A 12,790-nucleotide genomic window follows, 5' to 3' on the forward strand; every position below is an offset into this window, starting at 1 on the left:
TTGTTTTTATCAAAAATCAAACTTTTTTTTTTTTTTTTTTTACATGTCCACACAAGAAATGACCTCCCCAGTCGATTGAACTACCCCTTAACGATATCAAAAATCAAACTATACAAAGTATATATGTCAATGTAAAGCTGAATGACCCTCTTCAAAGTTGCGGGTTTTAAGTAATTAACATTTTTGGTATTACTATTTTTCTAAATTGGGTCAAGTGAAAATTTTTAATTCAATTTATTAAAGTGAATATAGATGTCATGTGATCTAAGAATTAATATATATTTAATAAGTTACTTGTGAGAGTCAAAATGACACTTGCCTTAAAGAAAAGGCTTATAAAATTCCATATCACGAGTTTATAAGTGTTTTAATTTGGTCATTTGGGTGGGTACGTTTGTCAATGTACAAGCCTAAAGATTGATCAGAATATTCCTGAACAAGTTTCATTTAAAAAAATAAAAAGAATGGCTAATATGACTCTGTTTTTTTACTATTTTTTAAATGATATTTTTTATTTAAAATATATATATATATATATAACGTGACATAATAGTAAAATTAGTTTGGAGTGTTTTCTATTTTATTTTAAGTTGTTTATTAATATTTTTATTTTGAAAAGAAAAAGAAAATGATTTTCTTGAATAAATAAAGTCGTTTGAGGCATAAACTGGTTACAGAAAGACTTGCGTCGATCCCACGTTATCTCAAATGCGACTACAGCAAGTTAATGCGTTTGCAAGCAGCCCAAATTGTTTCATACTTCTCTGCTTATGAAGATTAGAAAGTTTTTTTCTCTCTCTCAAAAACTTAATAATATATTCTAAAATTATAAGTTAACAAATATAATTTCAACCAAATTATCAAACTATATATTGATATGAGGTAATTAATTAGTATAGTTAATAGTATATATTATAAGTTATCATTTTCCTAATTAACTTGATATTTTAGTATATTTATGACATACCAGATGGAAAGTTCGTACATGGTATTTTGATGATGTATACTGATGCGGATTTTTGTACGACTAGCCTGAGTGATGGGCATCTAAAAAAAAAATGAGAAGATCATTGGATCTATGTCAATGTGAAGTTGGCGAAGGAGCGTCCGATGGTTAAGTCAGATCAAATATTTGAAATTACCTCAATAAAATTTTAAGGTTTTTTACTCTATGCATTTATGGGAATTTGTAACCCTTCTTAAAGGATTTTTGAGGTGTTCTTGGAGATAGTCTTCCTGACTTTTGGGATTTTGGAGATGGTCCCTAGATGTTGTTTCCTGATCTTTCTTGCTTCGTAATTGGCACATAGTTGTGCAATAACTATCTAATGTGGAGGAATCTCGAGATTTTATGACCTTTTAGTATGAGTGAAACATTAGTCATTTATTTCTAGGGATAATTGCATCATTAATTTTTAAGATTGACCTAAATTATAAATCATTCTCTGTGATTCAAAAAGTTCATGAACGATTCTTATGGTAAACTATAATTACAAATCTGTTTCTGAATACGTTTTTCATCTACCAAGTTAAAAAATTCTGTTAGTCAGCCACGTCATACCCAATAAGAAGGTGACGCGTGTCCATTACAATAAAAAAAAATATAAAATCTAATGGTGCAATTATCTCTTATTTCTATATCAATTGCCCCTCATTCTTATGTTCGACCTGTCCACCTGGTCGGGCATTGAGGTTTTATTTTGACTAGGTTTATGGGGTTTAGCAACTCTCAAAAAACATAAACTTCAAAATATTTTTAACTTTTTTCATTTTTTATATCACATCAATAACTTGTTATTACTATATAAATAATAATAAAAAAAAAAAAACCCACTACAATACAAATTTTTCTACTTTTCTATATAAATTCTTTCTACTTTATGGACTTCTTTGGCAAGGGAGAGAAAATTCTCCCTCTTCCTTCCCCTCTTCACTTTTCTTAAAAACATTCAACTTCAAAACATTCTAACTTTATATCACATTAATAATTTTTATCACTATTTAAATAAAAAAATTCACTACAATACAGAACTTTTTCACTTTTTCATACAAATTATTTTTACTTTATATCTCATTTATCACTTCTTACTACTACCTCAACTCACACTCTCTTACCAAACAAGGCCGAGTATGTTTGGCAAGTTACAATACAATAAAGAATCGTGCAACACCATTTCCAACCTTATTTTCACATTTTTAAAAAACAATCAACATTAAAATATTTCAACTTTTTATATCACATCAATAATTTTTTATTACTATTCAAATAAAAAAATTCACTACAATAATTTTTTTTTTTACTTTTCTATACAAATTCTTTTTACTTTATATCACATCAATCACTTTTTACAACCACTCAAAAGAAATATATATATATTTCCCTCATACTTGAGGGGAGGAGATTATCAAACGAGGCCTTGGTCACGGGGCGGAGCCACTTAAGGCCCAAGCCCCAAGTTTTCTCCAAAAAAAAAAAAAATTAAATTAAATAAATAAAATAAAATTTTATCCCTAATTTTTTTTTTTTTTTTTTTTTTTTCAATTTAGGTCCTCAAATTGTAAAAGCCGGCTCCACCCCCTGCATGGTCAGGTATTTCCTGGGGGTTGACCCTAGTAGGATTTTTCTTGAAAAACCTTTTGAAGTGTTAAGTGTTGTGCATTTTATGAATTCCTATTCGGTTTATTATACTGAAGCATTTGGGTCTTAATCCGAGAGCATGACTTTTTCTAAGTGTTGTGCTCTTCTTACTCAGACATTGAGTTTAAAACTTATTAGAAAACCATAAGGAATAAGGAAATGGTTTCCATCATTTTTGAGTTTGAAATAAATTGAGTCCAAAGAGAAGAGGCCTTACCTCATGATATTTTTGCCCTTTGGCATGTCCCCTATCTTTGGGGGTTGCTCTGCTCTATTTGGCCCTTTCTAGGTTGCTCCCCATTCTCTTGGAATTATTAGCTTGGTGAGCTTAGCCTGCCCTTTTTGAGGTACCACATTATCTTGCGGAGAACGACTCTCATCATTCTAAGTAGTTTTAGAAGTCACTTTTGTATTCTTTTTGTATCCCTTCAAGAATGACGTGACTTTTAAAATTACTATTTGATCAAAATTTAATAGTGATCAATTACAAGTTCAATGGTAATTTTTAAAAAAAACACGTCATTTTTGGAGGGACTCAAAAGTAACAAAAGAATGACTTCTAGTATCACTCTTCATTCCTTATCAAGAGGAACAAAATTGTTAATTTTTTTTTTTGACAATTTTACCCCTTTTAAAATAAGAAACCGACTCCGAAATAAAGAGGATTCTATTCCTTCTCTTGGGGGGGTTGGTCAGCATGTTGATGCATTATTGTGTAGTTTTGGGCTGCCCCAGTGTCTTGGGAGGTCAACACATCGCTTTATTGTTGTTCCTTCTCTAAGCCGACCTCTCTCTCATTCTATTGGGATGTTTATTGTTTGATTGTCATTTTTAAATCCTAATTTTTTAAAAATTTATTTTTAAATAAAATATTTTATGTGATTTTGTTTAAAATTGCACATTTTGGTCTACAAAATCATAGTGCCAAACGAACACTGGCAAAGGGGTGTGCGTTTTTAAAACATACAATTTTAAAAGTTAAACTACAATTTTACCAAATGTTCATCTGTATTTTTGAAAATTACGTTTTTAAATCGCATGTTTAGAAAATTACTGTTTTTTAAACCGCACGTTTTGAAACCGTAAATTCAAAAGGTTATTAAATTTATATTTTAACATTTTTCTTCAAGTTGAGGATCAAACTTTTTTAACACTTAAGATATTTAACTAAAAACAGAAGACCATTCAAATTCATGTATTTTTATTCACATATCATATAAAATCACTAATTTATCCTCCACATTAAGGCCCAAACAAAAGTTCCAGCAGCCCACACATTTGCCACCACTTGGCAGGAACCCACTTCTCTCTCTTATCTGTTTTCAGATCCCGTTGCTTCTCTGGACTTTCTTCATGGTGCTACCCGCTCGAGTCCATTGTTACTGCTATACCTGCTGAATTGCTTGGCTGCCTCTGTTTCTTGAAGAGCATGGGAAAGTGTTCTGCAGGGGATGGAGCAAATCTGGTCAGGTATAATATATTGCTTGGACTCATCAACTTTTGACGACAGTTACCAGTAAACCTCATTGCATTCACAAAATTTCATCTTTTTTGTATTTGGTATCTTATGAAACGAATATTGCTTAAAGGACCAACTTATGCGACGAAATGTAATCTTGGGTTATCTAGCATGCCATAAAATAGGTACTTTTTTCACCTGCCTGTCTTCTTGGGGACGTTCATACAAAAAGGTACACATTTGGCCTAATCTTCGGTATTGTGACTTCGGAATTTTGGGGGTTAGAGATGGAGTTTTCTAAATGAAGGTCTAAAATTTCTTTTTTCTTTTTCTTTTTTGGATATTTGGGTTCTTATTCTAATGACTATTAAATTTTTATTTTTTTTTCATGCTGCTGTTTCAAAGAGCGTTGCAGTTCTTGTGTATGATTCTACCAGTTAGAATTTACTTGCTTGTTTTATAATATATTGGTCATTTTTTAAGTGAAGCAATGAAACGTCATGTTATATGTTTAATGGTAATCTGGATAGATGAATTTGTGATTGGCATAGTGGATCATTGTCACCAATAATGGAGCATAAGTCTTTAGAAACCAATATGAGGAAATTTATAGGGGTTATTGCGGTATAGAGCCTGTCATTGATTTTGTCCTTTTTTTGGTTTTTTTTTCATGCATAGCATTTTTGTCATTTTGGGGGGCACCGAAGGGGAGACATTGCAACTTCAATGGTAGATTGGTAGGGTACATTAACCAAATTGAAAGATTTGGAGGGCATTGCTAAAAATTATAATTTAGACCCCAAGTTGTTATTAATCAGATTAACAAAGAAAATAATAATTAACAAAGCTATCTGCTTTAAAGCCAAACACCACATATATCAATACCAAAATCATAGCAAGCATAAAAGAAATCAACACAAAAAATTTCGTAACAAAGTGGAAACTTTTTACCATTTCGAGGGCCAGGCATCCACTACAGAATACTTGTGTTACATATTGTTCTTACTTACAAAACCTTTGTAACTCCCAAAACCCAATTTGTAACCCTAGCAAATGACCCGTCCATCTCCCACCACAGTGGCTCCAAAACTCTGGCCTTCTTCTACATGGATCGCCTTCACCAACAAACCTTGTCCGCTACAATCCAGAACTCTAGTGACTGAAGGTTTTTTTGTAGTTTGGTTGACCAAAAACAAGGAGAATAATCAAATCTATTTAGGCTCAAAAGTGAAAGTTTTTCTCTCTAAATTTTTCTAAATGGTGTCCTCTCTCTACGAAAATGATGTGGTATGAGGCTTATATAAAACCTGAGAAAACAAGGGTTTAATGAGAAGGTTGGTATAATAAGAAAAAACACCACCAGAGACAACGGCGTTCGAATGTGAATAAGTGTCATTCAAACGTTAGCTAGGGTTTCAAGGTTTATTTCATGCTGCATTAGAACATTCTTCAAACGTTGTTGCAGGTGGAAGGTTCTACCAAAATCATTGAACAATACGTTTGAACATTCTTCAAACGTCACTGCGACCGAAAGGTTCTGTGAGGCACTTGAAGTATTGATGTTCGAACTTTCTTCAGATCCAATTCCAAACTGCGTCTACTAAAACTTCAATTTTTGACTCCTTGATTCCCACATTCGAACTTTCTTCGAACGTCATTACAAATAAAACATATTGCCTTGAATTTTTAAGTCTAGCTGCCATGTTCGAACATCCTTCGAACGTTGTTGTGAATGAAGTGTTATATCTTGCACTCTAATTCAAGTTTTTGAATACCGATTTAAGACCTACTCAACCACTAACCCTAGAATTACAACCAACCCAGTTTTGATGCTGAATATGCCAGCATAAAAACAATTGCAAATTGAATGGTAGATTGAGGGAGGGAAGGATGGGTAATTCAAAATAGTTGTTTGGTTCTCTTGTGTTTCCAAGAGGTTTTATAAGTTTTTCTCTGAGATATACTATTGTATTAGCAAGCATGTTTTACATCAATGGATAGGTTAATTTTTGCAGTACCCAAAACCCTATTGGCTATTTTAAAGCTGGAATTTGCATTTGGTTTTACTTTCAATAGTGCAGCATTTTATGGTTTGGACAGAGATCGTGCTTGACATTCTTACTTTTTCAATACAAACCATCTCATTTAACAAATGGCTTCCATGGTGGGTTTGTTGTCCAAGAGAAAGCCCCAACCCACAATTCCTTTGGAGATGTCATTTTGTTATCTCAAACTGTCTTTCTCTGCAGTTTGTGACGGACAGTGAGGAGGAGAAATATGTTAAAATTGATGCTTGCTTGCTGCAAGGTATACATATCTGAAAGCCGGAACAGGGCTGCTCTGGACGCAATAGAACAGGCTGCCAAGGTATTCCCGGAAGTTGCGATTATCAATAAGTTTGAAGATGAGGCTTACAATAGAGTTGGTTACACCCTTGTCTCCAAGTTGGCTCCAAAGCCATCTTACCACTCATGTGCCTTGAGAAGTGCTGTGCTTTCCATGGTTAAGGCAGCTTTGGAGACAATTGACCTCGAATTGCACTGTGGAAGTCATCCTCGGCTTGGAGTTGTTGACCACATATGCTTTCACCCCCTGGCATATGCTTCTTTGGACCAAACAGCTGGAATTGCAAAGTCGTTGGCAGCAGATATTGGCTCTAGTATGCAAGGTTTGTGTCATTCACCTTGAGACTGCATCAAACTGTAAGTAGTTGTAAACTATTGATCGATATTGTAAATGATTGGTGAGTGTGACTTTGGTCTGTCTCCTTTGAAGATGATTTAGAATATAATTCTTCATTGTTCCATTCTTCTCTATTTTGTTACTTTTCTTTACAAGGACAGCCACTTTTAATTAAACATTAATTCAAGGTGCTTAATCTAATATCCAATTACTTGAGCTTTGCAACTCAAATTCTGGATAGTCCAGTTATTATTAGTAGCTGAGATTTGTTTGCCGAATGCAAGATTGATTTGTCTTATGCCCTCTCTTCCCTCTAGAAATAGGCATTACAAACACAGGCTGTACAATTTCCAAGGAATTAGGCTTCAGAACATATTTCTAGCCAGAGTATAGATGTTTCTGCAGTATTCTATTATTTAGTTTCATTTTTCCAAATTTATAAATTTTTCTTTGCTAATGATCATATGCATTGGCTGCAGTCCCTACTTTTCTATATGGAGCTGCACATGAGGAGGGGAGGACGCTTGACTCAATCAGAAGAGAGCTGGGTTATTTTAAGCCAAACTCTGGTGGAACTCAATGGAGTGGAGGCCCTAAATCGGAGTGCCTGCCACTGAAGCCAGATGAGGGTCCAGCTCAAATGAGTAAACCAAAAGGTGTCGTAGTAATTGGAGCAACCCGGTGGGTTGATAACTACAACATCCCTGTCTTCTCTACTGATATTGCTGCTCTTCGTAGACTTGCAAAGCGCTTAAGTGGGAGAGGAGGTGGGCTTCCTTCAGTACAAGCCATGGCACTAGCACATGATGATGTCACTGAGGTAGCTTGTAATTTGCTGGAACCAAGTAAAGTTGGAGGAGATAGAGTTCAGCAAGAAGTTGAGAGGCTTTCAAGGGAAGAGGGTATGGCTGTGGGGAAGGGATATTTCACTGATCTATCACAGGAAGAAATAGTTGAAAGTTACTTAAAGTTGGGTCCTTTTACTTAAGGAAGCCCTTTTTTGTGAACTTTCGTGAAAGGGTTTCACAGTCCCTATTGAAAGAAATTTTTAGCGCAATGAAAAAATTGATTCATTTGCCTGGTGACCATCTGCTGTTGCATATAGACTCCAAACAGAAAAAATTTATTTACTTGACCTTGAAAAAATACCTGGCAAAAAGTTGGTGAAAGAGATGTTTAGGAAAGGTCTTTTTATTTTTTTACTGACGAGTCCAGGTGGTATCATCTCTGTTCCAATATCCTATATTTTTGTTTGTAGTTTCATTGTCCTTGACTGGTCCTCCAAGTGCCTTAAAAAGAGTCAGAATATTCTGTACTGAAGCCTGCATGTCAAAGTTCATGGGCGTGGAGAAGGATTTTACTTGAAAGTTTTGGTTTGGCAGGCGGGGACTAAATACTGATGTTTTAGAGGTAGATGAACAATAACTCTTCTGAAATTGGAACTCTTAGCTGATTATAGCTTAATTACTTTATTCTAATAGTAAGTATTTTTTATGCAAATTTGCTTGCATGGCAGTATGCTTTGTGACAAAACTAATTTTAGGAATCACCAAAGAATCAGAAAATAACAGAATAAAAAATAACACAATCATATAAGACATCAAGATTTAAGTGGTTTGGCTTATTAAGCTTACATCCACACGCGAAGACGATCCGGAGAATATTCACTAACAAAAGATGGAGTACAAAAAGTAATACTGAGTAAACAACTCAAACTCAAAAAGCTCTAATACGCTCAAATATCACTCACTCGGAAGAAAATTATACAAAAGAGATAATGATAAAAGAGAATTTTCTCTAAATTTTATAAGTTTTGACTGTTGCACAGCACTACAAACGTGAGAAATATTGGGACTAAGAAATCTCACAAACGCAAGTCGTGCGTAACTCTATTTGACGCTCTTACCAGTATCTCTCCTTTTTTTTCCTTCTATGTCGTAGATACTACCTCTCTTGCTCTTCTTTTCTAAATGACCGAAAGTGTCAAGTCTTGTAAATAAGTAAATCGGTCAAATTACTTCACAGTGAAGTAAAATCTCAAAACTTAACTAAGAAACAAACTTCATCGAGAAGTAAAACAAGGAGAGACAAAATGTGTGGCTATAAACTATGCTAGAGACATTAGATTTAGAATAAATTACACTTAGCATCCAACTATCACCTCAAGTGCAATGATTCTCTAAATTATTAAGTGTTACAATGTACCTTGTTAAACTATTAAAATGGTTGCAATGTTCATTTTCACCCAAAAAATGATAAAACTACCTTCTGCATAAGACAAAAAAAAAAAAAAAAAAAAAAAAAAAAAAAAAAAAAAAAAAAAAAAGTGGTATATAATGTTTAGAATCAATCAATTTTCTTTATTTTTTGTATCTTATTAACATGTAAGTATTCCTATTTATAAGTATTTAGTTCTTATTACAATACCTATTTATGTATTACCTTAAGAGTAATGTTATAATGAGGATTAAAGTCCTCACAACTGTCATGTGCCTTTAAAATTACTATTGTATCAAAATCTAATAATGATCATATCAAATTTAAAGATAATTTTAAAAAGAGTAATGATACATGGGGACGTCTTACCATCCCCAGCAGCCCCTTTTAACTAAAATAATGGTGTTTTAATGCAAAATGTCCTTTAATGTCACATCAAAAGACATTTTTGCATTAAAACACATTTTTTTAATACAAAGGGCTGCTGGGGGATGGTAAGACGTCCCCATGTATCATTACTCTTTTAAAAATCACATTATATTTGGGAAGACGGAAGGAGGAATTTTTTTTTTTTTTCAAAAAACAAAAATGGTAGGTGAAAATAGAATTCAAATGACTAATAAATTTGAAAGATACATATATCCTCTATACAGATTTCTTATCTTATTTAGTTGAAATTTCTTTGTTAGTCATGTTTTTATGTCACCGTTCATAAATTATTTTTTTCTTTCTTTTTCTTATTTCAATATTTTGTTAATTATTCTTCTTGTACTTATTTAAATCCCATATCTGCCTTGTTTTTGAAGTTCCATCCAATAGTTCAAAGTTCAAACCTCATCCTATCCATTGAACCTTATCCAAACAAAAATTGGATTAATTACACAAATTTCCCCATTTTATATTAATTCTCCACTTGGCATTTGTTTAGTCTATATCTATGTCATTCCTCATCAGTGACAGTGGATGATAAAGCTTATGAAAGGTAGGTGAAAATGTCTCATATTAATAGAAATGTTAGTTGAAAGCTCACGAATTTGTTGTAAAGGGGCCACAATTATTATGACAAACAAATATTGGGTCCAGTTTGTTAGAATAGAAATAGAAAACAACAAATTAATTGCTCGTTCCTAATGGGTAGCTCAATCGGCTGGAGACCACGCCTCATGAAGCGGAGGTCATTAGTTTGATTCTCCCTTTCCTCCTCTTGTGTGGACATGTAAAAAAAAAAAATTAATTAATTGCTCTTAACGTGCGTTACAAAGTTGTTTTCTTGATGAGGTTATTTGCCTTTACCAATTCTAGACAATTGGAATGCACAGGGTAACATGAAACACTTCTCCAGGATATAATGGTGCCCAAAATTCTTCTGCAGTTTGATTGCATTTTGCATAAAATGAAACCAAAACCAGAACGCCCTAAGAGTTTTCTATTGTAGCGAGAGAGAGAGAGAGAGAGAGAGGGACACGAAATTTAAAACTTCAAAAGGTTTGAGAGAGAGAAAAGAATAGAGAATTTTCTGCATCTTAAACTGCCTGTAGTAGACTATTTAGTGTTAATTTAGCAGTGTATGTTCACTAACAGACATGTATTTTGCAATTAATAGTAAATAACTGCATTTGGTATTAACAGACACTTAATCTTGACCGTTATATTAAATTTATAATTAACGGTTATTTAATTATAATTGTTAGTAACGACTACTTGATCTCAGCCATTAAATCAAACTTAATTTAATCTTACAATTGACTTTACTAACGGTCAAGTAAGTTCAACTGTTGGATCTACCTCATAAGCATCCTACGATCCATATCAAATCACCATATTGTTACTATCGTATGATCATTACCGTCCAAAAATTAACGGTTATTTAATTGTAACCGTTTGATCGTAGTTATTAGACTTAATCTCAACCACTAAATTCAACTTAATTTAATCTTATAGTTGACTTTATTAATGGTCAAGTAAATCTCTAAAAATTAACGGTGATGATTTGATCACTCCGAGATTCAATGCTTCATACTAAGTGCCAAGTGCGCCACTAACGCTCTACATCCCATTGCGTCTAGCGATTCACTTTGAATTAAAGCAAGTAAATCCATACACCCTAGTATTGATTGCTTTAAAGAAATAGCTTGGATCAAGTTAAGCATTATAAATGACAACTTTAGTTTATTTCTTTTTCCAATTTGAACTCTCTTCTTTAAAAACTTTCTATTTTTTTTAAACATTCTCAAACCACAAATAAATAAATATAAATATATGGGTTTTAGGGCCAAGATTGAGTTTAAAAATCAATTAAACCTTCCGAAACCGAAAAGAACAAAATAAAGTATTATTCTAATTCCCTTTTCTAATAATTCATAATATAATATCTAGTTCTTATCACCGTTGCCGTTGCCATTGCACCGACACACGACAACCAGCTTTGTTCCATTTAATAATCACCATGTTGTGCACGACTGCACCAAACAAAAATAAACGTCATTTTAATTAAAAAATGACACATAACAGGGGTATTATAAGCATATTTTGTTAAAATTAATCTTTTTCAAAGGCATTAGAAGTTTGGGGGGCCAAAGTTCAAACGTTGGTAATTCAGATGGCTATTCGTAAAATGACTAATAGTTTGGAGGGCTAAATTATAATTTTTTCAAAATAAAAGTTTACAAGCCGAAATTGAAGCCCCTCCTTTTGCTTAGGGATAGAAGATAGAAGCCAAAGAGGAAGGTTAGAAACTGGCTTTTAGGAGGTGGTCTCCTCTCCCGACTAGGGCTGTATTTAAGCCGAGTCGAGTCGAATATTGAATGTTCAAGTTCGGCTCATTTAATTTTATTTCGAACACGAGTCGAGCTCAAATTTATCATCGAACGAAATATTATGTTCAAGCTTGGCTCGTTTAATTTTATTTCGAACACGAGTCGAACTCGATCTTATCACGAGCTGCTCAATTAACTTATTTATTTCTTATATAAAGTAAATATCATAATTGTTTATATTTTTATAAATCCATACTAATTATTAATTAATTAAGTCTTGTTAAAATTTTATCATCTTAGTTCATTAAATAAATTAACTTGAATATTAAATAATATAATCTCTAGTTTATATGTATGTATATAAATTTATTATGCACATACACAAATTACATGTGTGTACACAAACACATATAACCACACATACTCACAAACACACTTATGTACACACAAATCTATAAAATTAAACTCACAACAATAATTCAAGCTATATCTATCATATTAGGAAGATAATTCGTTTTTACTTAAGATGTTCTTATTGCAAAATTAAAATAATACTAAGAAAAAATTATAAAAATGAAGTTATATGAATTTATACAAGCTTATTCGAGTCGAGCCGAGTTTATACAAGTATGTCTCGTTTAATATTCGAACATATTATTGTGTTCACGAACGGCTCATTTATTATTCAAACCGAGACCGAATCGAGTTTAACCAAACCAAACCGAACCGAATTCACGAGTGGCCGAACTCATCTTACACCCCCTACGTCCCGACAGAGACCCTAAAAGGTAAAAAGTCCTAAAATGTTTTTTTTTTTTTTCCCCTTAATTTCGATACATTTGTCCTTAAAAATATGTAATTGTCACGTGGGTCATCTCATAATAGATAATATCGATGGGTGATGTTGCTTATTAATTGGTAGGCCCCATGTGAATCAGGGCACCTGCAAATTGAGCATTGACACGTCAAGCTGTGGGAACATTTTGGCTTATGTTTGTGTGTTGTACAAATGCAGACTTGACTCACACATGACACAGC

General features: G+C 33.1%; 1 protein-coding gene across 2 annotated transcripts; it reads left to right on the plus strand.

The window, feature by feature from the left end:
• The first annotated feature begins 3,898 nt into the window (after positions 1-3,898).
• On the plus strand, positions 3,899-7,864 carry LOC133859399 (uncharacterized). 2 transcript variants are annotated; one of them, XM_062294798.1, is made up of 3 exons: positions 3,899-4,108; positions 6,347-6,765; positions 7,259-7,864. In XM_062294798.1, exons 2-3 carry the CDS (start codon positions 6,375-6,377, stop codon positions 7,765-7,767), a joined length of 900 nt encoding a protein of 299 aa, XP_062150782.1. In that variant the 5' UTR covers positions 3,899-4,108; positions 6,347-6,374; the 3' UTR covers positions 7,768-7,864. The 2 variants fall into 2 exon arrangements, with proteins under 2 accessions (XP_062150782.1, XP_062150781.1); XM_062294797.1 differs by lacking the exon at positions 3,899-4,108 and adding an exon at positions 4,222-4,329 and having other exon boundaries at positions 6,405-6,765.
• Positions 7,865-12,790: the final 4,926 nt, after the last annotated feature.

Source organism: Alnus glutinosa, chromosome 2 (genome assembly GCF_958979055.1).
Source record: "Alnus glutinosa chromosome 2, dhAlnGlut1.1, whole genome shotgun sequence".
In the NCBI taxonomy this organism is placed as follows: Eukaryota; Viridiplantae; Streptophyta; class Magnoliopsida; order Fagales; family Betulaceae; genus Alnus; species Alnus glutinosa.